The 22,443-nt window shown below is 42.2% G+C and overlaps 4 gene segments (V, D, J or C); 3 read left to right on the plus strand and 1 right to left on the minus strand.

Annotated features, from left to right (window-relative positions):
- The first annotated feature begins 4,170 nt into the window (after positions 1-4,170).
- Positions 4,171-4,652, plus strand: LOC115367900 (Ig kappa chain V region K-25-like). The segment is given in 2 exon segments: positions 4,171-4,222; positions 4,330-4,652. Coding segments are annotated over 2 exon segments (375 nt in total).
- A 3,127-nt stretch (positions 4,653-7,779) lies between these two features.
- On the plus strand, positions 7,780-8,355 carry LOC115367563 (immunoglobulin kappa variable 3-15-like). The segment is given in 2 exon segments: positions 7,780-7,831; positions 8,048-8,355. Coding segments are annotated over 2 exon segments (360 nt in total).
- Positions 8,356-9,514: 1,159 nt separating this feature from the next.
- On the minus strand, positions 9,515-13,766 carry LOC115367543 (Ig kappa chain V region Mem5-like). The segment is given in 4 exon segments: positions 9,515-9,889; positions 11,326-11,361; positions 13,202-13,501; positions 13,718-13,766. Coding segments are annotated over 4 exon segments (711 nt in total).
- Positions 13,767-15,203: 1,437 nt separating this feature from the next.
- LOC115367901 (Ig kappa chain V region 3381-like) lies at positions 15,204-15,694 on the plus strand. The segment is given in 2 exon segments: positions 15,204-15,255; positions 15,363-15,694. Coding segments are annotated over 2 exon segments (384 nt in total).
- Positions 15,695-22,443: the final 6,749 nt, after the last annotated feature.

A 22,443-nucleotide genomic window follows, 5' to 3' on the forward strand; every position in this document is an offset into this window, starting at 1 on the left:
TACCAACAGAGAGATGGAGAAGCTCCTAAACAACAGATTTACTGGGCTAATCGTCGAGCATCAGGGATTCCAGATCGTTTTACAGGCAGTGGATCAAGGAGTGACTTCACTCTGACCATCAGTGGAGTCCAGGCTGAAGATGCAGCAGTTTACTACTGTCAGAGTCGCCACGATATCAACAGTCAGCGTCTGTTCACACAGTGAAAAAGCATCATACAAAAACCTCCCTCATTCAGACTGAACAGAAACTGAAGTGACTGCTGCAGCTGGAAGCTACTGCAGGGACTGATACAGTTAACTGAGGACACACACACACACACACACACACAGTTGATGAGAACATGTCATCTTGTTCATAGTGTCAGTGTCAGTTTTCCCTCTGAGTTTCAAACAGCCACCTCCCACCTCAACAAGCTGAAAGTTCCCCCAAATGAAGAGGACAGTTCCAGTGAAGAAGCCCAATCAGAAACATTAAAAGCACAACAACATGGAGCAAAGTGAGCTGCCCTGATGCCGACCCCCAAACCACTGCTGAATGACAGCTTGAAGTCTCTGAAAGTCCATTTTCTTATCATAGTGGAATGAATGGAACACAATGGCTGTAATAAAAGGGAGGAAAATGTTCTTAAATACCACTGCTTTTTTTGGGAAAAGATCAGCAGGAACATTTTGTAAATTTGGCAGTGAACATTCAGGGCCCTATCTTGCGCCAGACTCCCTAATCCCGTTATTTGCGGATTTAGGGTTGCGCAAGAGGCGTTCCCCTTTAAAAGTTGTTATCTTGTGCACCTCCCGCTATCCGCAAAACACCTGCGCTACCCGCTATATTATGCATAGGCGTGTTTTGGGCGTTACGCCAGTTAAACCAATCAGTGTGCCAGGTGCCATTGCCTTTAAGGGCAGGATGCGCTATCCTAAATCCTAAATCCTAAACCCGCGATGGAGAGAGGGAGGTAGATTTTCTCAGGGCTTCTACTGAGGCTAAAGCAAGTTGGCTTTATACATATTATATATTATATTATAGGCGAGTTAATTCGGGAGGTGGAGCCACATGTGTCCAAGTGGACGTGTCACAAGGTTGTACTGATTGAGTAAAATCCCCGGGCCACACCACACACACACAAGAGGCAGAGGGGGAACTATGTGTAAACTAATTTATTGACAAGGTAGATTGGGCAAATAAAATATGAAAAATAAAAATATAGCACAGCTGCTGGGTTATGATAAAACAATAAAACGTGCTGGCGAAAGTGTCCAATTAAAACAGTCTTTCCTCTAAACAGTCTATATGAGTAATAGACTCAGTCCATTCCGGCGGCGTCCCGGTATCAGTCCGACCGTGCGCGTGGCGAGGCTCCGTCGGGGCGCGCATTGAAGCCGCCTGGGCGCTCTCTCCTTACAGCCCAAACTTTAGGGAAAGCGGATAGCGGGTGGTCAGGACCACCCGCTATCCGCTATCCCTAAAGTGTGTGCGCAAGATAGCAACTTTAGGGATAGCGCATGAAAGACGCCCACGGACACACCTCCAGGCGCAAATGACGGAGTCGGCATAACGGATAGCGGGTAGCGGGTGGCGCAAGATACCGTTTAGGGATAACGGAAGTTCCTAAATCCGCAATTTGCGGGTAGCGGGTAGTGGCAGCGGATAGCGGGTGGCACAAGATAGGGCCCTCAGAGTCACTGGGATGGTCCTTTAAGGCCTCATGTCTACTTATGAGAAGATGTGAGCTCAACTGGCCAACTGTAATTGGCTGATCTGTGGTTCCAGCCAGGTAATGTCACCACCTGTTGTGATCTGCAGCAGATGACATCACCTGGAACCAGCCAATAGCATGTCACAGATTCAGTGTCCTGATGTCCGCCAGCAGATGTCAGGCCTCACACACATTTGGGTTTGGGGATTTTAAGATTGATTAATTTTTCTTTCCCTCATCTTTATCCACAGCTCAGAATTTCAGGTTAAAAAGTGAAATGTTCCAATCAGTATAGTATAACACAGCAAAGGAAGTTATGCTCTTTTCACTCTTTTCTGACATGTAAGTTGTTGACTTTTCTTAGTTTGTCCACAATGTGCAAAGAAAAGTGCAATAAAGCAGCTGTGAGTCAGACATCATGGTGAAAGCAGGAAACAATTAATGAATCATATGATATTAACCCTCCTATTCTGTTCATTTTGGGCTAACACTCATGAGGTTCCCGGTCACATGTGACCGGTAACATTGTATTTGATTATAAATCCACTATGATACATATTATCACCTAATGTTGTGTTAGATCTTTTTATCAACTTCTGCTCTTGTGAAAATGACAAGTTTTGAACTTCTATTTGCTATGTATGTGCTGTAGGCCTAATTTACCTGAGATCATACCATTCGTTTTTTAGGGAAAAAAACATTATATAGATATTATTTTGACTATAACAAATACTCAGATGAAACATATTGTAGTATTTATCACAGAGTACTTCATTTCAATGTTTTCCAAGGACACTGTTTTGAAAACATTTCAATTTTCTAAATAGTGGCAAAAAAATAGCATCTTTTGTGTTCCCGTCAGCATTGACCACTATGATTTAGCTAGTCATCCTCATGACATTTTCACATGGAAGCTGACCGTTCCTCTCAGGTGGGGATGAGGTCCAGGAAAAATGACCATTTTTGGACCGAAAGGTGACCACAACTTCAGCTGGGTCTTCTTCCTGACACCTGAGGTGTCAGGTGTCAGGTGACAGGTGTTGGCAGTTCCCGTGGTAGGTTCCCGTGAGGGTTGCCATGGAAGCCAAAAAGGGGCAAAGTTGTGTGTGTCTGTGTGTGTCTGTGTCCGTGTGTGTGTGTGTGTGTGTGTGTGTGTGTGTGTGTTTGTGTGTGTGTGTGTGTGTGTGTGTGTGTGTGTGTGTGTGTGTGCCTGCTCAAAGACACCTACATGTTGGGGTGTGGGAAAGAAGTCAGAGAGATACTTTCCCGTGGGGGTTGCCATGGAAGCCAGAAAGGGGTATAATGTGTGTGTGTGTGTGTGTGTGTTTGTGTGTGTGTGTGTGTGTGTGTGTGTGTGTGTGTGTGTGTGTGTGTGCCTGCTCAAAGACACCTACATGTTGGGGTGTGGGAAAGAAGTCTGAGAGATACTTTCCCATGGGGGTTGCCATGGACGCCAGAAAGGGGTATAAGGGGTGTGTGTGTGTGTGTGTGTGTGTGTGTGTGTGTGCCTGCTCAAAGACACCTACATGTTGGGGTGTGGGAAAGAAGTCAGAGAGATACTTTCCTGTGGGGGTTGCCATGGAAGCCAGAAAGGGGTATAAGGTGTGTGTGTGTGTGTGTGTGTGTGTGTGTGTGTGTGTGTGTGTGTGTGTGTGTGTGTGTGTGTGTGTGTTCACACACATCTGTGTCTGCTCAAAGACACCTGCATGTTGGGGTGTGGGAAAGGAGTGTGGGAATGTGTTTAACTCTATTTTATACACTAATTGTAGTCTTACCCATTCATTTCTAATGACCGGTCATTTGTGACCGGGAACACGATGGGTGTATACAAGTTAAATAAAACATTCAAAAATTAATAAAAATTCTCCAAATTTATTTTATGTGTTCAGATGCCATGTGTGAACAAAGTCATGGAACCTCATGACAAACAGATGAAATTAACTGCATTTTTTGGAGAGAAAACTTGTACACCGGTCAGATTTGACCGCGAACACAACAGGAGGGTTAAACATGTATGTAGAAACCTTTTTCCAACAATAAGTTTTGTTTCTCCACTAAAAGTCCAGAGAGCGACTGATTCATTGAAAACCTCATGGTTGTCTTGATGACACGGCTCTCTCACTGTGAAAGGAATGACCTGACCGACATTCATTTTACTTTGTGAAACCTAGCTGATATAATAAAGTTAAAAATATTTCAAACTGTGCCACAATAAATACAACATTCTTGAAGTAAACATGTCAAGCCAAATGTAAATATAAATTCACTTTATAAATTTTGTCAGTAAAGAGTTAATGGAGAGTAATGTGTGTCCCTGTTGGAGTGGGTCAGAGCATTTCCATAGAGAGCCACTTTGCATCAGCAGCACCATGCTCCAGTGCTCTGGGAGAGTTTATAGTCCTGAGAGTTGAGGACTGGATGACTGACAGCTGTCCTTCATGACAACAGAAGCCCCAGAAATCCTCCTCATCCAAACATGACTTTGAGCTCCATCCTCATCTGGACTCTCCTCTGCTGCTGCTTGACAGGTAAAGTCCAGAGAATCAAAGTCCTCTCCTCTATGAAGATCCGTCCCTCTGAAATGAAGCGGAGAAAAGCATGACGCTGCTTTGTGTTTTTGTCTGTGTGTCCTCAGAGTCCAGAGGCCAGGTCACAGTGACTCAGCCTGGAGCAGTGACGGCTGCTCTGGGAGCCTCCGTCACCATCACATGTAAAACCAGCCAGAATGTTTATGATGGGTATCGTTTAGCCTGGTACCAACAGAGAGATGGAGAAACTCCTAAACTCCTCATTTACTATGCTAATACTCGAGTATCAGGGATTCCAGATCGTTTTACAGGCAGTGGATCAAGGAGTGACTTCACTCTGACCATCAGTGGAGTCCAGGCTGAAGATGCAGCAGTTTACTACTGTCAGAGTTTCCACTATATCAACAGTCAGTATGTGTTCACACAGTGAAAAAGCGCCGTACAAAAACCTCCCTCAGTCAGACTGAACAGAAACTGAAGTGACTGCTGCAGCTGGAAGCTACTGCAGGGACTGATACAGTTCACTGAGGACACACACACACACACACACACACACACACTCACACACTCACACACACACACACACACACACACACACACACACACACACACACTCACACTCACACACACAGACACACACACACACACACACACACACACACACACACACACACACACACACACACACAAATTCACAAATACACACAAAGGACTGGTAGTGAGAATGTAGAAATTTGATGATAGAGCACCATTACAGGAATGCTGCAGGATGACATCCAGTTAAACAAACAAAAGCTAATAATGAACATGGTAAAGTTTTTGCTTCTTTGTGAGCTTTCTAGCACAACTTGAAATGTCCTCAACAAAAAAGGTTTGGAGAACAAAAGAATGTGTAGTCTGTATGGGGAAGATGGTCCTGGACTTACGCACACACATACACAAGGACACATATACACACATTCCTTAAATTCAACGCCATCGTTGGCCCCCACCCCCTCTCCCTCCCGTTTTCAGTGCAGCTCGTGGGTGCGGAGCACCGTAGTGGCTGCATACAGCCCTCGTCTGTGCTGGGACATCTCCCCCTTCCCTAATCCCTCCCCCCTTCCACATGTGCAATGTCTTGAGTCATGTTGTTTTATTATGTGCTCATTGTGCTGGGGTGTGTTTTTTTTCTAATGCCATGTTGTGCTCCCTTTGGAGCCCAGTTTGACATTTGACCTTTTTTTCCCCCCTCTTCCCTAATGTCCTCCTTTCTCATCTAATGTAAGGGGCGCCACGCAAGGTGGCTGACCCGAAGTTCTCCTGATCCTGTAACCCTGTACTTGTCATGTCTTTGGTGTCTCTTGGACGGGATGTAACTTAAATTGGAATTTCCCCTTGTGGGATTAATAAAGTGTACTTACTTACTTACTTACTTAATTATAGTAAATAAGTGACCTTTCCTCCCATAGCTCCCCCTTGTGGGGCGTCCCTGTGGATCACCTGGTAGAGCTCGTTCTTCATATTGTTATTGCAGTGGTCTGGGTTTGATTCTGGCTCAGGTCCTATGCTGCATGTCCCGCCCCCTCTCTCCTCTGTCTTTCTTGCCAGTCTCTACTGTCACTGTCCAGTGAAGCAGAAATGCCAAAGAACAACTGGAAAAAGGTGGGGAAAGAACACAAAATAAGTAAAGGTCCACTCTGTAAGATAATTGGTTTTTTGTTTTTGTGACTGTGGCCACAGTGGGATCTTGTCAGGACGCCTCCCAAGGCGATGAAATCAGGCAATCACCTGCTCAGGTCAGATGTGGTTTCTCTGTTACCTGGAAGGGAGACACGTCAAGAGGGTTTTATTCAAGTCTGTGTTTGAGCCTTTTCCAGAAACATAAGAAAAATCCAATTATATTAGAGTTAAAACTGAAGATCAAACTTATGTTACATCTTTTATGCCAATGATATCCGGCTTTATTCTATAATTCTACTAAACTTGCTGGTCCTGCTCTATAGTAGACCTCTTCCTAGGATTGTGGCATATTTTTAAAAGCTGTACAACAAGAATTTCTTAAGTCATCAAGGATCAGTGCCTCATTTTCAGATGAATCAAAGTCTAAAAACTCAGTTGAGACTTACTTCTTTAGCTCTGTAAAGTAGTCTGACTTGAGTGTCAAGGAAGGTGGTAGGCAGGCAGACTCAGCAGACATCTTGAAGTGGCAAAGGTGAAGTTTTATTTACAGTGCTCTCCATGACATAAATTAACCCAGGCAAAACAACAAACTCAAAGAAATGAACTTGGAAATAAACTCATGGCCAAAAGGACAAAAAGACACATGCTCACGGCAGCACGGCCTCACCTCCTTCTTCTTGAGAGACTGGAGCTCCTCTGAATTCATAGGGAGACTAATTCTCACCTAGGCTATCACAGCCAGCACCAAATCACTCGAAGGTAAACTCTCAATACCAAGTCTCAAAGACATCAACAATCCTTCATAGAAATATACACAAGCTTATTTACAATACTAAATGGCTTCATACCAGATAAGTATGCATCAAACATGACATCACAACATGTTAAACAAACAGAAAGAAACATTGCAACTAAAATGAAAAACCCTCCACATGTTTTGGCCCAATGGTGTCAGTCATGACATCACAAACTCCATAAAAGTCAGGAAATGCTGGGCGGCGCCCTCCCAACACTAATCCTGCATGGTGGGTCTGAACAAAGGAAAAAAAAAAAAAAAAACAATTGTAAGTGAGATTATTATTGTTGTGTAACCCTACAACAATAATAAAAGTAACTGAAACTAACTTAAGGTGGTGTGTTTGCTTTAATCTACTAATGTGCTTTGATGTAAATTATGACATAATGTCAACACAAACAAACCCAGGGTAGTGAGTGCTGCAATGTTATGAGCAATTGGTAACTTATAGCAAAATGAACACATGTATAAAGTAATATGGTGTAATGTGTCAGATGCAACTCTCAGTGACAAATGATGAGTGCAGGACAGATCTCACCCACTTTGTCACAAGCTCCTCTAACAACGTTGGTACAGTGCAGTGACAGCACAGTGCAGTTAAGGACAGTACATTGACAGTACAGAAAGGTAAATAGAGACAACACATAGGGATTTAGAATTAAAAGAAGAATTAAAATAAATGAATACATGAATAAAAGTTGATCTTTAACCAGCATTCACAAACACAAGTATAAGTAAAATTAAATTCATTCACATGGTCAGCATAATAATCTCACAATCCCATGTACATGATGATAATTTAGTCAATGCTCTGAGCATCGAAGTGGAAACACCATGACATGATGTGGACAGCTGCACTTCACTGACTCTGTGTTTTTCTGTGTGTGTGTGTGTGTGTGTGTGTGTGTGTGTGTGTGTGTGTGTGTGTGCGTGCGTGTGCGTCTGTGTGTGTGTCTGTGTGTGTGTGTGTGTGTGTGTGTGTGTGTGTGTGTGTGTGTTTGCATATGTGTCCTGCCTCTCTGCTCTCCACCCGTTAAGAGGCCAGTGTTGATCAGTGGCTGTCCAGGCCTTTCAGAGCCACTGACACGCCGGCAGCACAATGATGATGTCACACATTCTCCTGCTGGGCACCCTGGGGCTCCTTGTTCAGGGTGAGACTCTCTTCTGAAAACTTGGCTTCAGGATGCAACCAGCTTTACCACAATCATCTTCTGCTGTGATGGAGAAACACTGAGACCAGCAGCATTCACCTTCTTCCATCTGTTCTCCATGTTAAAGAAATCCTCCTCTTCTGTTTTCATATTCATCATCTTTCTCCAAGCTGTATTTGTCTCAATAACCCTTCTGCTCTTTTGGATATTTTCCAGATTCATCAGGAGAAATCACTCTGACTCAGTCTGCTGGATCTCAGTCTGTTAGTCCAGGACAGACTGTCTCTATCAGATGTAAAGCCAGTTCAGGTGTTAGTTATGATCTCCAGTGGTACCTTCAGAAATCTGGAGAACCTCCTAAGCTCCTGATATATAACGCTGCAACCCGTTACTCTGGAGTTTCAAGTCGTTTTAGTGGAAGTCAATCTGGGACTGACTTCACTCTGACCATCAGTGGAGTCCAGGCTGAAGATTCAGGAGTTTACTACTGTCAGCAGGATAACAGCTTCCCGTTCACACAGTGAAAAAGCGTCGTACAAAAACCTCCCTCAGTCAGACTGAACAGAAACTGAAGTGACTGCTGCAGCTGGAAGCTACTGCAGGGACTGATACAGTTCACTGAGGACACACACACACACACACACACACACACACACACACACACACACACACACACTGTATCATCTTGTTCATAGTGTCAGTGCCAGTTTTCCCTCTGAGCTTCAAACAGCCACCTCCCACCTCAACAAGCTGAAAGTTCCCCCAAATGAAGAGGACAGTTCCAGTGAAGAAGCCCAATCAGAAACATTAAAAGCACAACAACATGGAGCAAAGTGATCTGCCCTGATGCCGACCCCCAAACCACTGCTGAATGATCCAAACAGCTTATCACACACATAAACATCCATTCACTGACCACACAGCAAAACATCACATACACATCAGTAACAATGTATGCTGAGGCTAATACCAATAGTGCAATAAAATGTCTGTTAAACAGATTACATGTTACATTAGTGTTGTGTCACTGTTCAGCGTGGTTATGGCTGTGGGATAAACACTGTTCCAGAATCGTGTGGTGCGTGTTTTGATGGATCTGTATCTTCTGCCAGATGGCAAAAGTTCAAAAAGGTGGTGGGCAGGGTGGAAAGGATCCTTGATTATGCTGCGTGACTTCTGCAAACAGCAAGAGGTGAAGATTAATAGTGCCAGTCCTTTAAATTTAGGTAATTGTTCAAACTAGCACTCATTCCCATATGCTGATGATATAATTTTTTATTTTTATAATTGTGGATAATGAGAACAATGAGAGCAAGTTTTCTCCAGTAATAAAAGCAGTAACAAAGCACATGAAAGATGCTTGGCCTAATCACTGCTATGCCTGGTAAGCATTATTCTGAATTAAATGAAGCTTTCCTGAAATTGACAACCTCATTTACATTTTAAAATCTTACAGTATGTGTGCCAGCTGAGCTTAAAATCCACTTCTCCATCCCCGTGCTTTAATATCAGTGTTCATCAGGACAAAGGACACAACTTATTTGTTAAAAAGATTTTTTTTTATTATTATTTTAACATATATAGAGTATCAGCATTACAGCAAGAAAAATAAATGATTATTTAAAGATTTAATGAGAGAGAGAGAGAGAGAGAGAGAGGCATGAGGCAGAGTGCAGAGTGAGAGCAGCTGCAGAGTGAAACCAGTAGCAGAAGTCCCAGTGAGTCAGGTCAGTTACTGGGAACACTGGTCTCTCCTCAGTGTCTCGGTCTGCAGAGCCTGGGAGCCCTGGGTGGCCTCACAGGTGACAGAGCCCAGCTTCCTCCACTGGTCTGCAGTGAGCCTCAGGGTGCTGCTCCAGCTGTAGAGGCCGTCCTTCTCCAGCACCCCGGGGCTCCTGCTCTGCTCCCAGCTGCTGCTGCTGCTGCTGCCGTCCACCTTCCAGGCCAGCCTCCAGTCTGAGGGGAAGCCCTTGTTGGCCAGGCACATGAGCGTGGCCCTCCCCTGCTGCAGCTCCTCGCTGGAGGGGGGCAGCACCGTCAGGGTGGGAAGGGCGTCACCTAGGAGACACCAATCAGCTTAGAGGGCGGGAAATAAGCAGCTGGCAGTCAGTCAGCGGGCGGTTGGACACCTTTACTGTGTGAGAGTCCATTTTCCCCTTTAAGGACTTTCTGTCAGATGGTTTTTATGCTCCAGCAGCCACTCACTCACACCCTGTTTCACTTCCCTTTAAGAAGCCTCTCATGCACATCAGCACAGAAAGAGTCCTCATATGAACACAAATACATCAATACACATAACAGATAAAAATAAAAATGATTTGGCTACTCCATGAAAATTTTCACTCATCCGTTTTTCTATTTTTCTTAAATAATTTAAGGAATAGCAACAAACTTGAAATTTCACAGTTTAAGTAATTGATAATTATATCAGCACAAATAGTTTTTTGTAAAAACTCAAAATGAATGCACACTAAAATAGTGGCTGTTTTGAAGAAATCTGAACAAGAGCATCTTCAACTGAGATAAATATGTGTTGATGATTTTCAGCCAAAAAGAATTTGAAGCCAAAAAAGTTCTGTTCATCAAAACTGCCAGCAAGCCAACAAACACATAAAGTAAAATATCAAATCATTTTCATCCCATGTATTTAAAAAATGAGATGAAATTAAGAATCTGAACTGGGGCTACATTTTCACATTTTAATCCTGATCCCCACTCTGTTCAAATTAGTTTTCATTCAGCTTCACATGTCATGTAAAAATACTAAATGAAAATCAATATGGTCAAACAGTCTGAAGGAAACAAAGCTTTGCATTCAACTTTTCTAACTTTGAAGCTGGTCAGTTTTAAACATTTTTCACAATTTGTAATTAAAAGTCTAAAGAAGTACTGAGTCAAACTAAGCGGTTAAGGAGAAAAACAGGCAAGAAAAAACAGTGACTATAAGTGATGGAAATTAAGAAAATACATATTAAAACCAACCACTAACCCTCACATAGAAAAATAAAAGTAACCCAGCAACAGTAACACATTACATGATATTTAATATTTGTGCAGAAACTTACTTCCAACATCCAGTCTGGTTCCTCCACCAAAAGTCAACCACAGTGATACAAACTCATTGAGCCGCCGTACAAAAACCTCTGACTGTAGAGAGACACGGTTCTCTCACTTTGTCAGAGAAAGCAACAACTACAAGCCCTCAAGATGCCACTTTAAAGAAATAATCTGGAATAAATGCTTTCTCTTCTGGTTCCAATCAACTTTATTTTAATAATCTTAAATAAACTCAAATTAAAGAAATTTGATCAATCATTTGGATTCAGTTTTTCAAAGTCTCCTCTGATTTCACTACTTAGAGATCACTGTTGGCTTAAAATCAGATATTAACACGCAAAGTCAAGCACGGTAGTTTGTTTCATGAAGTGAAAATAATATGAAAAAATACACATTTTTCTCATGGATTGATAACACCATGAAATAATTAAACTTACTTCCAATATCCAGTCTGGTTCCTCCACCAAAAGTGTCACACAGTGATACAAACTCATTGAGCCGCCGTACAAAAACCTCTGACTGTAGAGAGATACGGCTCTCTCACTTTGAAAACAACAAACTCACTGAGATCAGCCTCAGGTTTTAAAACTTAATAACAACTAACTGATATATTATCACTAGCCATCAAACTATGTCATGTTTTGTAAGTTTTGTATTATTACTAATGATCAGACTATGTGAAAAATTATCAACATTGATTACCTTTATTTGTAATATTTTTGGCATTGAGACTATTTTCTTCACTAGTGAAATAAAACTCATTAATTTCTCTCTTACAGCCATTTTCATAATTTTCGTCATTCGCAATTACAAAAATAAAACATGATATCATCTTCATACGGTGATATCTTATGAGTGTGCTTCAAATACTTTCATGTGTGTTTAAAGCCTCTACAGGGGCTGAAGTACTGAGGCCAATAAAACAGATGACAAAGGACATGCCTGATTTTTATTTCAAGATAAGACGACATTTGACTTAACTGAGAGGTTTTTTAATCTACAGTGTTGAGGCTCAGCAATCTGGGTTGCCATGGTAACTGTTGCCACATCACTAAGATATGAGTCATCATTTCTAAAGGACCCCAGTGTGGACAAAATAGCTGCATTCATATGAAAGTGACAATGGAGCTGACATACACTCTGTGCTGTTCAGAGGACGACGTGTGTACAGACCAGCAGAATCACTTTGCTTTCCATGATAATTTATTATATCAAGATTTAAATGTTTGTAGCATTTTCATGCAGTTTGATCCCTGGCAATAAAACAGGGCTTCCTGTAAACATCAGAGTATCTACCTGAGAATAAATGTCGACAATGAAAATATATTCAATATATTGAAATCCAACAAATAAGTCTCATTACAATTTATAGGTTTTGTTGTTGATCTTTTTGTTGTCAACTATTTCTACTACATTTTTTGCATATTTCAGTTCTTATACTCAATGACCTAGTCCTTGATGAATTACTTTTTATGCTGCAGTGATGTAATTTGACCCGGGGCATCAATACTGATAATTCCCTTCGTGCTCCTGGTTAGTCATTATCGTCTTTGTCAGGTTTTATGAAGCCAGCTGATGAGGTTTGACTTGGTTGAACTCCTTTTGTGACCCAGGCTCCTGGACTGACATGCATGGAAACCAAGAATCTACATTTCTAGTTCACAGATAATATCAGTGAACACCAGCTTATTTGAAATTGAACACCAGACTCGCTTCACGCAGGAATCCAACTCCGATCTCCGAGTGGAAAGTCCTGTTTCGTTGTGTCCCATCCACCACAACAGCCACGCACCAAAAAAAATATTTTTATCACCAGCTATACTACGGCACGTCACCTCCCTTCCTGACACACCACATTGTTCTTATATATACGACTGTTCGAGGTTGCTTATTGTTAAAGTCAGAGATAACTATAGTTCATAATGAGCTGCTTGTACCTGAGGGATTGTTAACTGGTGGAAGACAGTCTCAAAAATACACAAATTGTTTGAGTGACTATAAATTATGTAAATGATCTTATAACACCATGCAATGAATTATCTTTGGTCAGGTGGTATACTGTTTTGTGCACTGTGTTTGAGTTTGTCTGAAAGTCACTGAGCTACAACAGTAACAAAAAGGACAAAAAAAATCCCTGCAATAAACACAATCTGTCTGATGAATGTAATTACAATTAAACATATAAAAACTGTGAAATTATGACTTTGTGTCTTTTGTGCGCAGTCTCTAGTGTTTTAGTGTCTCTGCAGCTGTTGAGTCAGATCAGTTCCTCTCCAGCTGAGGGAGGTTTTTGTACAACGTTGTTTCACTGTGTGAACGGTGTGCTGTAATCCTGTTGACAGTAGTAAACTCCTGCATCTTCAGCTTGGACTCCACTGATGGTCAGAGTGAAGTCAGTCCCAGATCTACTTCCACTAAAACGACTTGAAACTCCAGACTGAAGGTTTGTAGCATGATATATCACGAGTTTAGGAGCTTCTCCAGGTTTCAGAAGGTACCAGTCAAGCTCAATGCCAACACTTGTACTGGTTTTGCATCTGATAGAGACAGTCTGTCCTGGACTAACAGACTGAGATCCAGGAGACTGAGTCACAGTGATTTCTCCTGATGAATCTGGAAAATATCCAAAAGAGCAGAAGGGTTACTGAGACAAATACAGCTTGGAGAAAGATGATGAATATGAAAACAGAAGAGGAGGATTTCTTTAACATGGAAAACACATGGAAGAAGGTGAATGCTGCTGGTCTCAGTGTTTCTCCATCACAACAGAAGATGATTGTGGTAAAGCTGGTTGCATCCTGAAGCCAAGTTTTCAGAAGAGAGTCTCACCCTGAACAAGGAGCCCCAGGGTGCCCAGCAGGAGAATCTGTGACATCATCATTGTGCTGCGGGCGTGTCAGTGGCTCTGAAAGGCCTGGACAGCCACTGATCAACACTGGCCTCTTAACGGGTGGAGAGCAGAGAGGCAGGACACATATGCAAACACACACAACTATTTGAATGATCCTCCAGGGAACAGCGGACCCCCAAAACCTTGCTGAGAAGATAGAGGTGACTGTGAATAACAAAGGTCTTTCACATCTGAGCGGCAACAGAGAAAAACTGCTGAAGACAAGTGACTCATGACGAGGATAATGTGTTGAGAAACACCATGGTGAGAAGCTGGAATAGTGACTCCAATGCTGAAGGAACGGCTGGAGAAGCAGCTTGATTTAGGACGTGGAGGATTTGCCGTCAGTGTGAATGGAACCAGGGGCAGGTAGCTAGGTGAGCGCTTTCTGAGCTGAAGAGCAGATCAGAAAGAGCAGAAATCTCAGATCTTTAAAGGGAGAGGCAGTTTGCCAGGCTTTCAGATGGACTGAGAGACGGATACATCTGATGAATAAACATGAGGTGGGTGGGTTTGATTGGTCTCTGTCCATTTCAGAGAGAAGACCAGAACATTGTGAGGAGAACAACAGGTGGAATATGCAGGGGGAAGCAGACAGGTGGAACTCTATGGTTGAGGCTCTGAATATGGAAGATGTGAGAAAAGTGAAGGAGGCCAGCAGAAACTTGGCTTGAGTGTGTGGGCGTTATGTGGGTGGTGTCAACCTCAGGGAATAATGTTGATAGAAATGGAGAGAAGAAGCAGTGTTGAGAGAAAGATGATGGGAAGGCAAAACGGACTCCTGATGTTGGAGGCCTCTATAGAGCAGAGACATTTTGGGCCGTCTGGATGAGGCTTGGAGCAGCAGTCAGCTGTTTGGAGAAGAAGCTGATGCTCCTGAAGCATCAGGCTTTAAGGAGTTTCTGTCAGATGGTTTTTATGCTCCAGCAGTCACTCACTCACACACTGTTTCACTTCCCTTTAAGAAGCCTCTCATGCACATCAGCACACAAACATGATGGGAGCTGAAATACTTTACATTACACTGGAAATGAATAGAGCAAATATTAGATATTTTATTTTCAAAATTGGGGCTAAAATAGAGGAAAATCTGATTTTTAACACATTTTAAATTACTTTGTTAATTTGTTGAAAGAAAATTCAAAGTAAAAAGAAATTGATATCATGGTTGTTCTGCAGAAGTCTGGAAAAACGGAGCCATCATATATAATATTAAATTAATGTACACATTTAGAAACATCCTGATGAGAGTAATGTGTGTCCCTGTTGGAGTGGGTCAGAGCATTTCCATAGAGAGCCACTTTGCATCAGCAGCACCATGCTCCAGTGCTCTGGGAGAGTTTATAGTCCTGAGAGTTGAAGACTGGATGACTGACAGCTGTCCTTCATGACAACAGAAGCCCCGGAAATCCTCCTCATCCAAACATGACTTTGAGCTCCATCCTCATCTGGACTCTCCTCTGCTGCTGCTTGACAGGTAAAGTCCAGAGAATCAAAGTCCTCTCCTCTATGAAGATCCGTCCCTCTGAAATGAAGCGGAGAAAAGCATGACGCTGCTTTCTGTTTTTGTCTGTGTGTCCTCAGAGTCCAGAGGCCAGGTCACAGTGACTCAGCCTGGAGCAGTGAGGGCTGCTCTGGGAGCCTCCGTCACCATCACATGTAAAACCAGCAGGAATGTTGATGTTTCTGGAAGCAGCCACTTTTTACACTGGTACCAACAGAAAGATGGAGAAATTCCAAAACTCCTTATTTACTGGGCTAATACTCGAGCATCAGGGATTCCAGGTCGTTTTATAGGCAGTGGATCAAGGAGTGACTTCACTCTGACCATCAGTGGAGTCCAGGCTGAAGATGCAGCAGTTTACTACTGTCAGAGTGCTCACTATATCAACAGTCAGTGGCTGTTCACACAGTGAAAAAGCGTCGTACAAAAACCTCCCTCAGTCAGACTGAACAGAACCTGAAGTGACTGCTGCAGCTGGAAGCTACTGCAGGGACTGATACAGTTCACTGAGGACACACACACACACACACACACACACACGGTTGATGAGAACATATCATCTTGTTGATAGTGTCAGTGTCAGTTTTCCCTCTGAGCCTCAAACAGCCACCTCCCACCTCAACAAGCTGAAAGTTCCCCCAAATGAAGAGGACAGTTCCAGTGAAGAAGTCCAATCAGAAACATTCAAAGCACAACAACATGGAGCAAAGTGAGCTGCACTGATGCCGACCCCCAAACCACTGCTGAATGACAGCTTGAAGTCTCTGAAAGTCCATTTTCATATCATAGTGGAATGAATGGAAACCAATGGCTGTAATTAAACGGAGGATAAATTATATGTGAGTTCTTAAATACCACTGCTTGCTTTGGGAAAAGATCAGCAGAAACATTTTGTAGATTAGACACTGAACATTCAGAGTCACTGGGATGGTCCTTTAAGGTCTCATGTCTTCTTATGAGACGTTGTGAGCTCAACTGGCCAACTGTAATTGGCTGATCTGTGGTTCCAGCCAGGTAATGTCACCACCTGTTGTGCTCTGCAGCAGATGACATCACCTGGAACCAGCCAATAGCATGTCACCAATTCATTGTCCAGATGTCCTCCAGCAGATGTCAGGCCTCACACAGATTTGGGTTTGGGGTTTGGGGACTTTAAGATTGATTTATTTTTTCTTTCCCTCATTCATTCATTGAGCTCAGAATTTCAGGTTAAAAAGTGAAATGTACCAATCAGTATAGTATAACACAACAAAGAAAGTAATGCTCTTTTCACTCGTTTCTGACATGTAAGTTGTTGACTTTTCTTAGTTTGTCCTCAATGTGCAAAGAAAAGTGCAATAAAGCAGCTGTGAGTCAGACATCATGGTGAAGGCAAGAAACAGGATTTAATGAATCAAATGATATTAAACATGTATGCAGAAACTTTTTTTCAACAATTAGTTTTGGTTCTCCGCTAAAAGTCCAGAGAGCGACTGATCCATTGAAAACCTCATGGTTGTCAAGATGACACGGCTCTCTCACTGTAGAAGGAATGACCTGACCGAAATTCATTTTACTTTGTGAAACCTGGATGATAGTGTTGTAGTCAAGACCGCACCAACCGAGACCAAGACATTACCGAGACTAGAGAGTAGCAGCACAATGAAACGAATCTCAAATCTAAGGAAATTTGTTGTCTGACTACTTGTAAAAAGTACGCCATCATACTTTTTAAAATTGCATTGACCTGACAAGCAGTGATAAATATGTCATTTCATGAAGAAAGATTAAAAGAAAAAGGAATAAGGCCTAAATTAAATGAATTAAGTAGAAAAAAAAACATTTAAGCAAGGTTTCTTGAACATGGGTCTTCAACTTAAGCAATTTGAGAACATTTTGCATTTTAGTGCTTTGACAGCTATAGTTTGACTCATTTCAAGCAATTAAGGCTTTTTTTGTTTATATCTTGAAATAACATGTCAATCTGGATTTGTCAGGTGAATATTGCTTATAATGAGTGTAAAGAGATTCATACACCTTCATCTGAAATAAGATACACCTTCTTTTAGTTTTTGCATTAAAGACACAAGTAGATTTCCAAAGATGCAAAAAAGTAAGGGTTCGGGGTTTTTCAGGATGATGAAATTGAATACTGAATATAAAATTCCATTTATGAGCTTCCATTTATATTTTAATGAATATTTATTAGGCTAATAATGATTTTTAAGGAACCTTGCATGGATGCTATTTTTTTAACATATATTTCAGCATTATTACACGAGAGGGTGTGAAGTTACAATAATGACGGTCAAGCACACCCTCGAGTGTAATAATGCGATTATACAACTATTACCAACAAAATAAAATGTATAATCAAAATGTATTCATACTGTTGGCATTTTGCTCTCAAAGTTTTTTGATGGTATTCTCTCCACTTCAGCGGAAATACATGAGATCTGACATTAACTAGTCCTTGTCAGCCAGCCAACTTGGGATTATCGAAACTGAATAAATACCACACATAGCAACACAAAACTGCTTTGCTAGCTTAATCATATTGCAACTAGAATATTGGCTGGAAAACAACAACAACAACAACATTTTTTCATGGACTGATAGTTAAACTTCTGCCAACTTCTCAGTCATTTTTAATCTAACAGGTGCCGTGACAGCGACTCAGCAACACAGCTGATCTTTACCTACAACCAACTTATATTAACAGTTATATTTACATATAGGCCACTGCTTTCCAGTGTCAGCGCCAAAACAAACATCTGTCTTTTCATAAACTCACCAGCAGATGTTTTATTTCAGCTGGGGGTGTGTCACTCCTGAACAGAGTTATATAATTTCAACCCCACCTTTCAGGGGCCTTTGCTAATCACCTTTTCAGGTTATTATCAATTTACCTCTGAAATAAAGACCACAGTTTTCACAGATGTGCTGATTTATTAAATATGCCTTTCAATGTACAGATGCAAACAAATTGACAAATTAATTAAATCAATGGCCTAGGCAACTCATAAAGAATAAACAAATGAATCATGATTAATAGGCTAATTAATAACTGATAACTGATAACATTAACACATTAATAACAAGAAGAAAGTTATAGCCTGTACATCTCTGAGGAAAATCTTACAGGTACTGTCCGTGGTTCTGAATGCGCATCAGCGGCTACTGTCCATGGTGCTGAATCCGCCTCAGCGGGTACTGTTCGTGGAGCTGAATCTGCCTCAGCGGGTACTGCTCGTGGTGCTGAATGCGACTCAGCGGGTACTGTCCATGGTGCTGAATCTGCCTCAGTGGCTACTGTCCGTGGTGCTGAAACTGCATCAGCAGGTACTGTCCGTGCATTTCATTCTCTTTATTATAGAAATTAAAGCCCCATAAAATTCACGGATCCTCCATGAATTTTATGGGGCTTTAATTTGTTTAGCTCTTCTTTACTTACACCTGCGAAATCAGCTGTTTGCCCGGTGTTTTTCAGGTAGTCTTGTAGACATTTGACGGCCCTCTTCTGTCTTGTCTTCCTCGTTCAGCCATTTACCCAAACTTAGGTCTCCAAAGAAATCAAAATTGACAACAAAACGGTCCATTATGCAGACTAACAAAGCTGACAGTGGCTTTTGATGCAGGTTTCAGTGAGAAGTTCCGTATTGCCATAGAAACCACACAGACTCGGGCAATAAGCTATAGGCGGAGTAATATTTTCAGTGATGAGGTATTTTTCATTTGAGCACGGCTAGCCCTGCTGTCATGCTCATTTGAGCATATTCTAAATGTCTGATTGACCAGCCAGATTGCTCGGTTGGATCTACGTGTTGTATAATTTTTAAAAATCTCACGTACCCCCTGGAGTTCCTCCACATACCCCCAGGGGTATTCGTAGCCCCATTTGAGAAACTGTGCTGTAGGGTATATGCCCACATCAGCATAAGCACTGACATCTTCTGCTAAAAACACAACCATATAGGAAATCAAGTTGATCATATAATGATGTCCCTTACTGTATCGACCTCAGGAGCCATGACAGCTATGAAAAACTGTGACACTGCCATTTGGTTCCTGTCCGTTCTCATGTTTATTCTATGTTGATCCCCTCGTGCATGTTGCCGCACGTCAGCCAGTCCACCATGAGGCACAGAAAACACTTGCCAACACGTCTTGCAATTTGCCTTGTAGGCCTACTCGTTGCCACTGACGCTGTCAGGCCACGGGTTCTCCCTCTTTGCATCCACGTCTGTACTTTAGCAAACGTTTTTGCTTTTGGAGACGTGGTGGAGTGTCGGTTGTAGCCGACATCTTTAAAACACGCGGGTGCCCTGGTGCACGCAGTGCGCAGTGTCCGTGTGTGTAACTAGGCAACCCATGACAGGAGCGGGTAGGCAGGCAGACAGTCACAGAGAGAGAGACACAGCCACGGGAGGTGGAGGTCTATACGCTGTACCTCGCGTCAGCTCCTCACTAAGCGGGTCCTGCCACAATTACATTAGCTGCCTTTAACATTTCCTGTGTTTTATTTGGTTCATTATTCAGTGTTGATGTGTGTGTGACAGACGTGTATGTGGCATTTATGAAAATACGGGACAAATTGCGAAACATTTAATTGTCAATTTAAGGACCACCAAAATACCCTAATGGCCATGAAGAACTTATGCAACAAGAGAGAAAGCCAGCCAGAGTTTGCTGACATTTTTCATGGCAATTTCCCGGGACGCCAAACATAAGCACCGCTTCTCCAGCCGTCTTTATCCACTCTTGTGTTCAGGGGGCGTGTCACTCAAGGTGTTGCAAAGGCTGTGTGACACTAGGAAGGCAGAGGCTGCACTTTTCTTTTTTCTCTTATCAAAGTATTGAGAGCCTGGTATCGACCGGTCTTGATCAAAAATCCCGAGTCCGCCCAGTGCGAGACCGAGACAAGACCGAGTGAAAATGCCTTAGATTCCGGGACGAGACCGAGACCCTCAAAAAGTGGTATCGAGACCGGTCTCAAGACCAAGACCGATCTCGAGTACTACAACACTAGTAATTGTAGTAGTAGTGGTAGTGGTAGAGATAGAAGTAGTAGTGGTAGTAGTAGTAGTGCTGGTGGCAGTAGTAGTGGTAATAGTGGTAGTAGTAGTAGTGATAGTAGAGGTAGTAGTAGTAGTAGTGGTGGTGGCATTAGCAGTAGTAGTAGTAGTGGTAGTAGCAGTGGTAGTAGTAGTGGTGGTGGCATTAGTAGTGGTAGTAGTAGTAGAGGTAGTAGTAGTAGTAGCAGTAGTAGTAGTAGCACCAGAGGTTTTGGACAATAATACTAAACAAAAATTTCAAAGATAAAGTGTCACACCATTATTGGTTATGGATCACTCGAGGACTATAATAATGGCAGTTTTATAATGAAATCTAATTATTGTCATTGCTGAAGGGAACCAACAAGTTCAATGCAGTCTCCAACTGAACCACTAGGTGGCAGTAAACCACCTGACAATGCTTTGCCTCTGACAGCTGTATCTGAATGGCACCACTGTAAGCTGCACAATTTGCACATACCCACACATGTTTTTGCATGTTTGTTTTGTACTACAAATTCATTTTTTTTTTCTGTTGCTTCACTATTGATGTTTTTTTTTTTTTTTTTTTTTTTTTTTTTTTTATGGGCACAGTCTCAGTCACAAATGAAAGATCTCACTGGAAACGGGAATGGAACTTGACATACACGCTGTCCATCCTCCCTTTCCATCTCCCTGCATGGACTTTCTCACTCTTTTTTTTCCCTTTCTGCTTTATTTGACAGGCACCGTAGAGAGAGACAGGAAACTCGGGTTCGAACCGAGGCTGCTGGTTCTGAGGATCTTTCTCAGATGATTCAGCACTGGGAGAGATTTGATGAAACTGGTCATCAAGGTTTCTCCTCCCTCTCTGAGCTCAGTAACCATGGCAACAGACAGGCATCACTGCTCAACCATGGCAACAGACGAGTTTCACTGTTAAAAATAAAGGCTGAGAGCCACATGACCTTCAAAGTACCAAGGTTTTACTTACCCACTGAAAAATTTTGTTTACATTTACGCATTGGGACAAGAATGTGAGGCCATTTAGTCTTTTTTACCTCTTTTTTTGTGTGTGTGTGTGCAGAAACCAACATCTCACCATCGTTTACTGCAGTTGTGTTTGCCACTGAACGACACCAACAGACAGGCTTCACAATTGAAAACTAACTGAATATATTCTACTTCTACTACAGCAGGCTGTTGAAATTTTGATCAGAGAAAATCTTTATTTTCTATGATCCATTTCCATCGTCTTTAGTCTTTATTAAGAGCTTTGGAAGACATCAATTATCACACATAAAACCATCTTGAAAACATATTGAGTCATCAAACTAAACCAATGGAAATATAACTTAGGAATATTATTTATCAGGAGTTTATTGAAAATTATCCATTGATTAACGTCCTGATGAGAGTAATGTATGTCCCTGTTGGAGTGGGTCAGAGCATTTCCATAGAGAGCCACTTTGCATCAGCAGCACCATGCTCCAGTGCTCTGGGAGAGTTTATAGTCCTGAGAGTTGAAGACTGGATGACTGACAGCTGCCCTTCATGACAACAGAAGCCCCAGAAATCCTCCTCATCCAAACATGACTTTGAGCTCCATCCTCATCTGGACTCTCCTCTGCTGCTGCTTGACAGGTAAAGTCCAGAGAATCAAAGTCCTCTCCTCTATGAAGATCCATCCCTCTGAAATGAAGCGGAGAAAAGCATGACGCTGCTTTGTGTTTTTGTCTGTGTGTCCTCAGAGTCCAGAGGCCAGGTCACAGTGACTCAGTCTGGAGCAGTGAGGGCTGCTCTGGGAGCCTCCGTCACCATCACATGTAAAACCAGCCAGGATGTTTATGTTGGTACTGACTTTGATGATGATTTTAATGCTGTTAATGTAGACCTTCTATCTTGGTACCAACAGAGAGATGGAGAAGCTCCTAAAATGCTCATTTATGGGGCTAATACTCGAGAATCAGGGATTCCAGGTCGTTTTACAGGCAGTGGATCAGGGAGTGACTTCACTCTGACCATCAGTGGAGTCCAGGCTGAAGATGCAGCAGTTTACTACTGTCAGAGTGAACATGAAATCAACAGTCAGTGGCTGTTCACACAGTGAAAAAGCATCGTACAAAAACCTCCCTCAGTCAGACTGAAC

This window comes from Myripristis murdjan, chromosome 11 (genome assembly GCF_902150065.1).
Source record: "Myripristis murdjan chromosome 11, fMyrMur1.1, whole genome shotgun sequence".
NCBI classification, from domain to species: domain Eukaryota; kingdom Metazoa; phylum Chordata; class Actinopteri; order Holocentriformes; family Holocentridae; genus Myripristis; species Myripristis murdjan.